This window comes from Amia ocellicauda, chromosome 14 (genome assembly GCF_036373705.1).
Source record: "Amia ocellicauda isolate fAmiCal2 chromosome 14, fAmiCal2.hap1, whole genome shotgun sequence".
Classification (NCBI taxonomy): Eukaryota; Metazoa; Chordata; class Actinopteri; order Amiiformes; family Amiidae; genus Amia; species Amia ocellicauda.
This window is the reverse complement of record NC_089863.1, coordinates 25,673,707-25,686,939: the sequence shown is the minus strand read 5'-3', so window position 1 is coordinate 25,686,939 and position 13,233 is coordinate 25,673,707. Positions and strand designations below refer to the sequence as shown.

The 13,233-nt window shown below is 47.1% G+C and overlaps 1 protein-coding gene across 1 annotated transcript; it reads left to right on the top strand.

The window, feature by feature from the left end:
* Positions 1 to 2,916: 2,916 nt before the first annotated feature.
* tnfaip8l2b (tumor necrosis factor, alpha-induced protein 8-like 2b) lies at positions 2,917 to 13,113 on the top strand. The gene is made up of 3 exons (XM_066721385.1): positions 2,917 to 3,351; positions 10,697 to 11,019; positions 11,404 to 13,113. The coding sequence occupies exons 2-3, from the start codon at positions 10,702 to 10,704 to the stop codon at positions 11,644 to 11,646; spliced, it is 561 nt and encodes a 186-aa protein (XP_066577482.1). The 5' UTR covers positions 2,917 to 3,351; positions 10,697 to 10,701; the 3' UTR covers positions 11,647 to 13,113.
* The last annotated feature ends 120 nt before the right edge of the window (positions 13,114 to 13,233 follow it).

Sequence of the window (13,233 nt, the reverse complement as noted above, 5' to 3'; positions counted from 1 at the left end):
TATATACATTTTAATGATGGCCGGTCACAAACTGCGTCTGAAGTCACCAACTGCTGTATCAGATTAACAAGCCAGAAGCGACTGATCAAGATGTATTCGGCTCATAATTGGGAGACAAACCTTGATGCTTTTATTGCTTTTATTTTAAGTCATTTTCCTTGCTGCTTATAATGAACCACCCGTTTAGACTTTTATTAAATGACCAGTGTACGTTTTTTTGCTCAATGAATTATAAGCAACCTTTGAAAGAGGATCCTGTTATATAGTAATTAATGTAACAATATTCAATTGGCTCAAGTGTAGTCATCTCATGTAATCATCAGACGACACTCACAATGAGTCGGCATCTAAAAACTTTTTTTTGGGGGGGGGGGGCCTTATCTTTCAGTTTTACTTTGAATGTGTGTTTTTCTCAAATCAAGATGGTAACGTAGATTGTTTCTGTTTTGTGGGGGTGTTGCTAGGCTTTTATTTAAGATCAGTTCCGGCTGTCTTGATATCAGCATCGTATCTGTGACGTTTCCCCACTGAGATCACTGAGTTGAACAGTCTGTTAGTTAGTTTGGGGTGTTTAAATGGGGCTGGCCTTAAATCCATGCTGCGTATTCTGCAAGGCACTCAGATTACAGAGTCACACCCAGTAGTGTGCTGAAGCCTGCGTGACTCTAAAATGCTTCCCAGCTCCCACTTCCTTCCATCTTCCCCTTACAGTGTTTTCTTTTTTATATTTTTGTTTTGCTGGATTAGGCATTAAGCTGCAACAGAAACAGGACAGGATCACAGAGGACTCACAAACACACGCAGCCCATGAAAACACACGCACACACACACAAAATCAAAACAACAGGAAAAGGTAACGTTCCGAAACTGCCAACGCGACCACAAAGGTAAGCGTTGACAAAGAAAACGAGTTCACGAGCTTGTACAGCAGCAGGAACCACACAGTGGCTGAACCATTCAGCTTCCTTGCCTGTTGGTCTCTGCATCGTCCGTGCAATCAAGCACTGCCACCCTCAGTACTTTACTTCAATGCTCATTGTGAATCGCCATTCGAAAATCAAACACTCGCTCTCGAAAACTTCAACCTGGCCCTGGGAGTGGATCATTTAAACATCAGTCCATTTCATTCCTTGTACATGAAGGTGTTTTTGGAAAAGGGGGCGTCACACAATTGGGGGGGAAGCAAAGTGTATCCATGGAAAGGCAAGAATGGAAGGGATCGTTCTTCATTGGTGTTGGGTAACTATAAAACATTCTTATGACACAGAAGTAGAGTTGAGTACACTAAGTGCTCTACAGTATGATTATAGTGTACGTAACTACTTCTCCTTCATAAAGGCCCATGTGAAATCTACCCCACCCCCTACTGAGCCCTCAGTTTGGGTAGAGTCTGGGATGAAAGCCACAGGTTGCGCTCAAAAAAGCACAATTGACAGAGAGAGGATCAAACGGGCCACCTGAAACAGGATCGCCAACAGGTTGGAAACTCAACAACAGGAAGCGGCCGCCGACACGAGCGGAGACGGCAGCGGGAGCAGACGAGTTCCCGCGGGGAAGCGGTCCGAGCGGCTCTTATCTGGGGAGACTGAATAGCCACTGAGAGGTCCAAGTTTGGGCCCCTGCTCCCCTGCTCCCCCGCTTTCTCTCTCTCTCTCTCTCTCTCCCTCCCTCTCTCAAGTCATTTCCGTGTGAGATGTCATAGCACGATAAGGAGGAAGCATTCAGGAAACCACCGATGCAGCACTTCCTGTCTGTTGCCAGGGAGATGGGCCCCATTTGCTTTACACGTTTCGGTTGCTCTCAGACTAGGCTAATACAGCACATTGGCCAAAAGTAAACTTGCAGCGCTTAAGCAACAACTCAAAGAAGCCCCAGAAGGCAAGTAAATAAGTCCTGGGCAGTATTGGCTCTCAGCTGCATTGCCAATGGTAGCTGAACATCCCTACACTGAACCAGGTGGTTAATGTCCCCCACAACACCCACCCATGTGGTCCCACATAGTCTGTAGCTAGAGAAGTGTCAAAACAGGAGGAAACTGCTTTGTGAAAAGTGACACAAAAAGATTTACAGGTGATTACGGCATCCTCTGCCTCACGTCTGGCTTGCTTCCTCCTGAACACAATCTCGCCAAGCTGAATTGAAGCACCAAATCACTCCAGGTACAAGGGTCTCCTTTGGGCGCATGGCTGTGCCCATCACAGGGGGCACAGCTTACGTTTGACAGAAATAGCGCTGTAAGGTTAAAACCATGTGACCCAGAGCGTGAGAAGCTACTAAATCCCACTGCGATCAGACTGTTTACCCATGAACCCCCAATATATTACAAATCAATTGATGAAAGAGCATCGTCTGGTTATAGCGTGGGCGAGGGGCAGACACCACTGTTGCCAGGATTGGGAATCGACCACCATGTCAAGTGCGGACAGACGGATAACGGGGTTAACACCCAACCAGAGCACCAACAACCCTACGTCAAGCTAGTTGATTGGCAGCAGTTCCAGAGAAGTCATCTCCTAGCCATCGACCTCAGCTTCCTCTTTCCAAGATTGAATAATGCACAGCTTCACCGAATCCAACACACATAGCTCAATGCCTCCGAAACACCCTGAGGTCCTGAAATAATCTTGATGGACACTCGACTTCCACCGGACAATACGGGCGAGCGAAAATCAGTGTTGACACGGCACTGCCGATGTAACAAGCCGAACATGCGGGAGGGAGTTCCCCAGCATTGCTGAACGTCAACAAAACCAGAGAACCCGGCAAAACTCTGAGCCGCAATCCGGCTTTGAAGCTTGCGAGCGGCAGCCAGCAAGGGGTTAACCCATTTCTTTGTCAAAGAAGAGAACAAAGAAAGAAAGAGAGAGAGAGAGAGAGAGAGAGAGAGAAATGACCCTGTAGCTGGGCGAGTGTTGCAAAATTCTTTCAGAGGATTGCACTAGTCAGGACAAGCAGAATACAAAAAAAACAACAGTGTCAGCACAGGAGAGAGAGAGCGAGAGAGAGAGAGAGACCACAAACACACACACACACTCACTCACTCACTCGCTCGCTGAGGGGCGGGGATTCGAAATTAGTTCCTCAAGGAAGTCAAATAATCTTGCGAGAGAGTGAGAGCAACAGATAGTGGTACCATTTATTTATTTTATTTTTTTCTTGTTTCTATCTTGCGAGAGACAAGCAGGGAAGCAAATCAAGACAGGGAGAAGGAGAGGGGGGGAGAAAGAGAAGACCTGCATGCAAGGACTTCTGAAGCCAACCTGAAGTCTCCGCACGTTGATTCAAGAGGAGTGGGCGAAGGAAGAAGTTGAAGGAGGGAGAAACACACACACACACACACAAAAAAAACAGGTAAGACTTTCTCCGTTTGACTACAGCTTTCGGTGTCTTCGGTTACACCTCAGTAAAGCTCAGCATCTCTTCAGATAGCGGTGGCAGTGTCTCCTAGCAAGCGTCCTCTTGCTCTTCCACTATCACAGCATTATTATACCGTCAAACTGTCCGTTCCTCCTCTACCTCTATCTCAGGAGGTTCCCAAAGTCCCATTCTTTACCTCCAACCTCACAGGAAAACGCAGCGGCTCCCAGCAGAGCCGTACAGGTGAAACGCAGCTCTTTCCTAAGCTGGTCAGTCATTCAGTTTCTTGGGCAGGATGTCACAGGGGTCCTGCGGTTAAGTGAGGATGTTTTCTTGTTTTTTTTCTATGTGTGTGTGTGCGTGCGAGCGTGTGTAGGTGAGCATCAAGCGTCTTTTCAACGCATTCCCCCCACTGAAGCCGACACCATCTGTCTCCCCGTGAGGAATCTGTGCTCCTTCACGGGCGAGGGTGTGTTCGGAAAGGTGCACCACGCACCGATGCGAGGAACGTCTCTGCTGTTGCATTTTGGGGGTTTTGACTTGAAGACTTAAAGGGAGGCAGTTGAGTAACGGTCAGGGTCTGCAAAAGGGATGCCAAAGGCTAGATTTTCTACCCTAACTTTCCACTCCAGTTCTGCTTAACCGCTCAGTTTCAGTTCCTCTCTTATTTTATGGTTGTTTTTTTGGAGTTTGTTTTTAACTTGGGCGGCAAGTCCGTTCCTTTCCAGCTGCTCCCGCGACTACTCTACCAATGCCCACCCATAAACACAGCTCCACTTTAAAGATCCGTAGAGAGAGTCATGCTGAGAGAGTGAAGGAAAGCAATTAGTCAGTTATTCATTTTGAGGGGGAATCTTTTTTGGGGGAAACCCACCACCCACCCCAGTCCACATGCTATAAGGGTCCCCAGTTACCTTCAATACAAACGGCCTGTCATTTTGTGTCATTGCGCAAGTGCCAGGGGAGAGTTTGGTCTTTTAAAATCACCTGTGTTGCAAAGGCAGTGAGAGGGATGAAACAGGCATGTGTGGTTTATCTTTTGTTAAAGCAGAAAATTGCAAACTGTTTACTTTATTTCAGGACATTTACCATGTTCCTGAGGCTCAGACTGCACTGTTAAGATTTAGGACCCAGTGTTTTAGTGTAGTGCAATAGTGACAGTAATACTAGCACTAGCAGTGTCTGATACCTTTGCCCACATTGACTCACCATAATTATCAGGAAGCCTGCAGTGCTCAGATGACTGATTGTGTTACAAACACAAACTCAAGAAGTTGTGTAGCAAAATACAATATCACAACTGACAGGGCAGGACTGTACTACATTTGGATGCCGAACTTAAACAGAGTTAAACTGTTTGGGATCTGATCTTTGCACGACTGTTCTGGTGACAGCAACCATAGTGCCTACAGGTGGAATCTGAAGAGAACAAGGCAACCATGAACAATATCAATGAATGAGGAGCTAAGCAATTGCTTTTTTTACTGATAATACAATCAAATAAATTGATACAGTGGCAGATTAGCTATACGCACGATCTGAAAGCTCTTCAGACACAGAGGTTGCGATCGGATCGGCTTACGGAATACAGATCGAATGACCAAAAGTGGCAAGACACCCAAGTAAAAACACATGCAGGCTGTCAAGCCACCAACAGCTGGTTCCCTATATAAAGATCTTTGTCGCAGAAGTGGGGGGAGTGTTTAAACTCTGCTGTAAAGACAGCTGCAGGCTACGTGCTTCACGCACTTGTAGTATGTTAAATATTTACCTCGTCTGGCCTATCCCTCCTCCTGTGCGATAAATATGAATCGCAGAAGTCTAGCACCCCGGCTGGATATACTAACCTCATCTGGTGAGAGTAGCGAAGCAATATTGGAAGGATGAGGAGCCAGGTTTTGGAGGGGTCTCAAAAATGGGCGAGTGTTGACTGACAGGAAACACTTCCAAGATATTACAGTGCTAGAGTGATCTGGATGAGGCTTATGTAGAAGGGTTTGATTGAATGAGTGCAGCACAAACTGGGTGAAACCTGGAGGCAACACCCAGCACCAACAATGCCAATGATGGAAAAAATTAGGGGAGAGAATGATGAGTTAAGGAGAGGTGGCTGATCTTTAGCGTTCAGGAGTGGGGAAACAGCGCAGTGCCAGTGATACGAGTTTACAGGTACTGAAAGCAGAGAGAAGGATAGTTTGATCTTTAGGGATCGATGGAGGAGTCGCTATTTTGTTATTAACTTTTTTTCTTTTCAGTCTTTGTGTGAGCTGAAATCTACAACAAATGTCAACTGACATAGCGTGACAGACAGCGGAAGCCCTGAAATAGGCCGGTCTTGCTTCTACCACGATCTTTGCATCAGAGTCACCCTCAAGTTCTCCTTTGAATGTTTTTTTAATTAGCGAACTCACGTTTGTCAATGTGGACAAACCCGATCCTGAAAAGGGGACGCACATCAACGGTGCACAATACTCAGGTCGTGCAACGCTGAAATACTTCCCCCGGCCCGCTTCTTTGCGTTAAAAGGTGGCCTACAGATATTGTAACACAACACGATTAGTATCTGCTTCACCTCAGCTGTAAATACTTTCTGAAAGCTTCACAGCTAAAATATGACTGATCTCTTGATTTCCCTTCATGTTTAACAGCACAGCCCCTTCCAAGGAAGTAGATTTGTTTTTCAGGGGAGACTCTGGTCTTTCTCCCTCAGGGCACAGGGCATAGTGTGAAGGCTGGTTTACAGGTGCCTCTTCAATCACAACCCGTTTCCTGCCTCCCGACTGCAATGCACTCTGGGAGAATATTCATATGCACACCGCTGTTACAAAGCAAAGTAGGACAGCCCGCCCAACTTGCTCGTTCGTTCGGTGTCGTTGTTGTTCTTGGGTTTGGTGGTGAGAGAGCGGAGTGGTGGGGGGGGCACGCAGATTGGGGTTGCGCTCTCATGCTACCCCGCATCGTTTCCCACAATCCCACAGGGCCGTCTTTTCAGGAGCAATCTGTGCTCGAGCAGTCGGTTACTCTGACAACCTCAGCAGAAACCCCAGCACGGCAGGATACGAAACCGAAATTACAGGTGCATGAAAAAAAAAAAAACGGTCTGTACAGCAGGAAGGCCGAGATCTTCGAGGGCCCCAGAGCCCGACCGTAGAGCTGAAATTTCTAGTACAGCTCGCCGTTTGTCAGGTGTTGGGCGTTTCCTGCACAAAAAGACCAGAAAACGAGAAAGAGAAGATGACAAAATCCCCCACACACTTTTGTTTTGTATTGTCATCTTACACGAAATGCCTTCATGGCCAGAAACTCGCTCACTGCAGCAACCTTTCCTGGAAGTAGGTTTAGGCCTTTTCTTAACCCATTTTACTCCTCCATCCCAGGACTTAAAAGCGACTGAAGTGGCCCAGTTATTGCACGGCCCACATCAGCTCAGCCCAGTTCCAGAAATCTCCTCCGCAGCTCGGGACGGTCACAGGAGTACAGAACTGGACCGGTTCACAAAAGCATTCCTAAGAGGGGACAGGCTGAAATAAACAGATTACCCATCACTCCCCTCTCTCCCAGGCCAGATGTTTGCAGCTGCAGTCAACTGCTTCGTTTCCAATCGCAGAGCGAGTGAGAGAGCAGGCGGTTTTGCACGCTACCTGCTGGGAAGCGTCCAAACCTTATCTCATTTCAGATTCTGCTCCTGATTTTGCTGACGGTGGCTCTGAGAGGTAATCGGGGGCACAATCTGGACAGTAGAGGCACAGAAAAGTTTGTTTGTGTGTGAATAGACAGTCTGAGAGCCCAATGAGATGTGGGGTTGTCCCAGTTGTGCGAGCGTGCCTGTGAAACCTGCATGGTTCTAGTAGTCACTGCCACACTGAAGGAGAGCAAACGAAAATACAAAATAAAAAATTCTGGGTGGTTTGAAGCTTAGTGACTGGAAGTGCAACTTGTGTGAGCATGTCAAAGCTATGCAGACCGCAAGCTGTCCTCAAGGCTTGTCAGCGCAAGAACTGACTGACTATCTATCTATCTCTCTCTCTCTCTCTCTCTCTCTCTCGATTGCACACAGGAAGTCGGGCACTTCTGCAAAATCTTTTACAATTTGAAAAAAAACACACACGCACAAAAAAAAAAAAAGCTCCTTTTTGGTTTTTTGTAGGTCACCAAGGAGTTCTTGCATTTTAAAGAACCGAATACAAAGTCTGAAGTTGGGGAGGCTGGTTGTTTTGACACACACTTGAAAACAGCACATAACAACCGAGAACAAACCCACCTAGAAATCACGAAGGCATGTGAACTATTTAGACTTCCACCAGGGAAAAAGTGATCAAGCGAGAGAGACTTTTTTCAACACCGAATCCCGAAGCAGTATTACACTTTACGTAAGAAGACGTTAAATTGTGTAACAGTGTAGTGCCGTGCACAGGGGCGTAACACTGCCTTCGCAATATCATTCATTCATTCCCCGTAGTCACAATCTTACCACAGGCATCCAGATGAGAAGAAGGCAAGCCGATGATGTCACAGTGAGGTCACAGTGTTGATCTGACGCGACGCTGAGCTGATTTTTGGGGGGCCGCATCTCCAGGGTTGTCTCCCAACACACACTCTACACCCCACAACTTCTGAGGGCCCAGAACGGGAGCCACAAATTGGTGTCCTATTTATCAAAGTGTTCGAGTATGAAAAAAGGGGGGTTTAGTTGGATTTAACAACCTATATGTCCATGCATGTGTACTGGGCTCCCAAATCGAAATATATGGTCCTTGCTCTTATTCATAATCGTACACATCACATGAGGATTATACAAAATACCGTATCTTTCTTATCAGTGGTATATTATCGCCCCCATCGCCACGCAGTCAATACCTTCCCCAACTCCAGGATGTCACAACTCAGCACCACCCAGACAGTAAAGTACAAACAAGTAACCTATCGCCGTTTCGTTTCTCATCAGAAGCCACTTTCTGCTTCTTACGAATAAGAAAACACGTTCTGGTACAGGTGGGTAGGTCAAAGTTCAGAATTTGACGAGAAAAGCGAGTACGGCACGCTTGGAGACTCAATCCCTCGATTTCTTTTTATTCCAGCATGGTACAAAAACAACGTCACTTAAACTAGCTGGGCCTAATTCCTATCTCACTTCTGTCTGTTCCCTTCAGCCCGGATATTAACCCACCGAGAGGAAAGGCCTCTGTAAGAAGATGGGCCCTCATCAAGAATAAAATTAAAAGAAATGTAAGAAAAAAAGATAATCGGCCGTCAAAGCTGAATCAGTCGGGCCCCCGAGCAACGATCTCTGCAGCGCTGAGATAAGGGAGTAACTGAACACACACACACACACACACACACACATAACAGTTCAATCAATCGATGAAAACAAATGCCAGGGGGAGACGTTATTATGAGCTGTTTGAGGAAGGAACTGGGAAGCCAATGTGATTTCTGCAGATCTGAGAGAGTGGGGGGCCGGGGCGGGGCAGGGGGGACGGCATGATTGAGTTTGACACTTTTCCATGAGTCGTCACATTTTAAAAACCAGGTCCGAATACACTGGTGCAACGCTACACTGTTGAGTTGTCATTTTGTGTAACATTTCCACAGTTGTGCTGTGCTTAACTGACAGGACACTCCAATAGTCGGCTATGCAAATACAAGTAGGCGGTGTTTACCTAACCTGTCAGGATAAAGGGGCTTGGGAATCTCGCCTCTCTCTCCCTGGCTAAGGCTGGTCGCGATCCAGCCGACGACAGCTGCATCCTCTTCGGAGAAGCGTGTTATGGCGTCTTTGCGGCACAGCCCTGAGCCAGACAGGAAAGCAAACATGGAAACGATCGCCGTCACACAAAACACACTTCCAATTTCAGTTAACCCTCTCTTGAAAGTACTCGATCGACATCAGGCCTGGGTTCACGTTTGTTGGCAGACTTTGGGTTTCCCCCGCTCTGTTGGAGAAGACAAAATCACAGCCCTGCCAGTTACCATCCAATCAGATTCAAGCCCCGAATCCCCCATAAGCCTCTCCACTGCTTCCAAAACCACTCCTTCCAAAGGTCGAGGAGGTAAAGAGAAGGAGAATGGGACTAGTTCAAGAGCTGGAGCCATGGGAAGTATTTTTCTCTCCCGCTAAAAACAAGATGATTTTGTGAAGAGAAATGTGTGTGTGTGTTGGGGTGTGATCGGAGATCCAACAACCGAGAGCTACACCAGAATGAGACAGTGAATAAACCCTTCGTATCATTCACACAGCAACGGCAGCTGACAGGACTCGGCCACTTCCGCGTCTCTCTCCGCTTCCCGATGTGACTGTCAGACAGGCACGGGAAGTGGTTTCACTCCTTTCTTCTCATCGTTTTTTAAAGCGACTCCAGCCCCTTCAAAACACAGAGCCTGGTGCGCCCAGCTTGTGACTTGGTGGGCCGTTTTCATCAGGTTGTTTCACTAAGGAAACCACACCTCCTCACACGTTCTCCCCACACAAACACACACTCCACCCATGCAACTGTGTCTTCTCATTTACAAGCTTATTTCATTCCAAGTGACAGATGGAGAACGTCTTCCTTGCTGCCGTCTTGCGAGCCTCACTCCCAGCTGGCACACCTGTCACTCGCTGTCCCTCTCTGAGACGACACAAGCCGTTTCAGACTAGCAGCGCTTGAGGAACAGAGATTAAGACAGTGGGACACCATAAACCTGCGTGATATGTATGCCCTTTCACCGCGGGGCACCTATATATTCGGCACAAGTATACCTTGACAATACCAAGGTCTATAAAAGCAAATAGCCCTGTAGTCACCACCCTGTTTTGGATCACTGTGCTCTGACAGTCTGGAGACGGGATGAGGCGGAGGGCGGGGGATAAGGAGACCAGACCCAACAGACGACCCTAACCCGATACCTGGAGACCCTCGGGAGGGCAAGCAGAGGTCGCACAACACCGCTGGTGTTTCTCCCGTGCCGGCCTGCCAGGGGTTTAATGTAGTCAAAATATTGTGGTGTAACTGGGCAGAACCCACCCCAGAAAACACACAAACGAACACACACACACACACACACACCTCCCCGAGACTGGAAAAGACCACAATCATAACAGAGTCCGTTTTCAATTCACAAATACGCCAAAGCCAATGCATAGACTTAAATGCATCAATCAATCCAATTAAGGCCAACACTTAATCACAACACCTTCCTGCAAACCGCAAAACACAAACCTTTACTTTTCACTACGCTGGCGAAAAAAGAAATGGTGATCAGGCTTTGATGATTATTAACACTGTATACATTCTCTCTCCCCTTCCCTCCTTCCCTGCCCTCTTCCCAATCTCACCGTCTCCCCCCCCCCCCCCCCCAGCCGTGATGGAGGGCTTCAGCTCCAAGGACATGGCCATGCAGGCGCAGAAGAAGATCCTGAGCCACATGGCCAGCAAGTCCATGGTGCACATGTTCATCGACGACACAAGCAGCGAGATCCTGGACGAGCTCTACCGCGTGTCCAAGGAGTACACGGGCAACCGCAGCGAGGCCCAGAAGGTGCTGAAGGACCTGATCAAGGTGGCGGTGAAGATCGGGGTGCTGTACCGCCACAACCGCTTCAACGCCGAGGAGCTGAAGCTGGCGGAGGAGTTCAAGAAGAAGCTGCACCAAGGGGCCATGACGGCCATCAGCTTCTATGAGGTACGGAGACGCTGGGGTGTTAACTTTTCAATTAGTTTGAAGTTCTTCTTCTTCATTGCATCCTAGTTTACTTAATTTGCCATTTGAAATGAATGAACATTTGGAGAGGGATTTAAATGGCCAGGCTTGACTCACACACAAAGGCCTAAATATGCCGTGTCATGATCAACATTGAACGCAGCTTTGAATAAACACCAGGTTTTTTTTTTGGGGGGGGGGGTTTTGTGTTTTGTTCTATTATTTCAGTACCATCGTGGAGGGAAAGTTCTGTATCTTCCACTGCTGTTCTCATAATAAACCCCCTGCGTGAGTTGAATTATTGTTCTGATGATATGATTTAAAGTCACGTGACTTCACCACAACACTCCCTCCCTCCCTGCGTAGGTGGAATTCACCTTCGACAAGGCGGTGATGTCGGAGATCCTCGTTGAGTGCCGAGACATGCTCCTCAAACTGGTGGAGAAGCACCTGACGCCCAAGTCCCACGGCCGGATTAACCACGTCTTCAACCACTATTCCGACGTGGAGCTCCTGACCAAGCTGTACAGCCCCGCCGGCCCCTTCCGGCCCAATCTGCAGAAAATCTGCACTGGCCTCAATAAACTGGTGGAAGAGGGGAAGCTATGAGGGTGGGGGGAGGGGAGAGACTGGACCCTGACTCACAGGACGGGTCGGAAGCCGCCGAGTCGAGGCCTGAGGCTTTCTAAACACACACGTCTACACACAGGTCTCTGCATATCTGTAGCTGCACACATTTTAAGATCTACGCCTCCACGATTTCTCATCCAAAATGACCAGAAACGATGGCCGTCTCACAGAAAAGGAATTCCATCCTCTAAGTGAGTTAGTACATTTCTTTTTTGACTCGTGTCTGTGTGCAGACGTCCGTGTAGAGAAGGTACTTTTCCATCCACACGACAGGTTTGCTTGACTGGAAACGAATTCCCGTCCGAAGCAGAAATGCGAAAATCGCTAAAATGGACACGGGCAGCTATGAGGAGCGACAAGAAACAACAGGACGGCTTCAGCACCTTTTTTCCCTGTCACTTGTTTCTCTTTTTTAAGGACAGAACAAATATTTTTCTACAAGAGTTTTAAATATCCAATTTAAATACTAACAAAGAGTCGACAGAATTATTTACGCTGTGAAGGTGCTGTCATCTTGTGGTTGAGGGAAGGAATTGCAGCCAGGACTCAATACAGCTTGGGATAAAACGCAGGAGTATTTAAGAAACTAGTATAATTTATATATATGAATTTAGTGTAAATCTAATTGATGTGCTACCAAGTCAACCCAATCCTCCAAAAGCACAGTGCTAGTGGCCCTTGGGTCAGACCCAACAGAGAGTTGTGTGAATTGTATCAATTTTCTCTATCCCCATAAACCAGATTGTGAAAGGCAGCCACCATCAGTATTAGGTGCTAGTCTGTACAGTACTCCCAATGCACCACTCATAAAAGTTTAGATTTTATTTTATTTTATTCTGGGCGGCGTCTCATAATTCTGTCTGGCCACAACACGCCCTGTTCATACCGTGTTTTGAGCTACACCAGGTTTGACACCTTTCTCCAAAAAGGACAAACAAAAATAAATGTAAAAAATTAACAAACATGCCTCACATGATAAAAATGCATCCTGAAAGGTCTTGGGCAGGGGTGTCAGACTTCAGTGCTGGGGGGCCGCAGTGTCTGCTGGTTATTGTGCTTACAGGAGCTCCCAATTAATTAATTAGTGTCATTATCTACTAAGGTGACTTATCTAAAACTTTCCTATTTTATTTTTATAGCCGATACCTTAAAATGTGTTGTCAACTCAAAACACTGAACCCACAGAACATTCCAGAGTCTGGAGAGAAGGGTTCCATTCATCCAGTTAATTGCTTAATTGGACCAATTAAGGAGCCACAAGCTGAGCTGGAACAAAACCCAGCAGATCCCCAGGACTGGAGTCGACACTCCTGATCGAAGTGATCATTTGCAGATCTTTCCTGACATTTGGTGCTTTTTGACTTGAAAAATCTCTGTATCCCAATGTTATTGTTTGATATCCATTTTCAAAATCAACAAAAAACACAATAAAGACATTTCAAAGTCGCAGTGAATACCCCACAGGATCTTCCCACATCCACTCATATAGCACCACCACTGCAGTAACTGAGCCAATTAGTGTCTCAATTAGCCAAGCATACCGTGCCGGCCCAGCAAATGCAATGC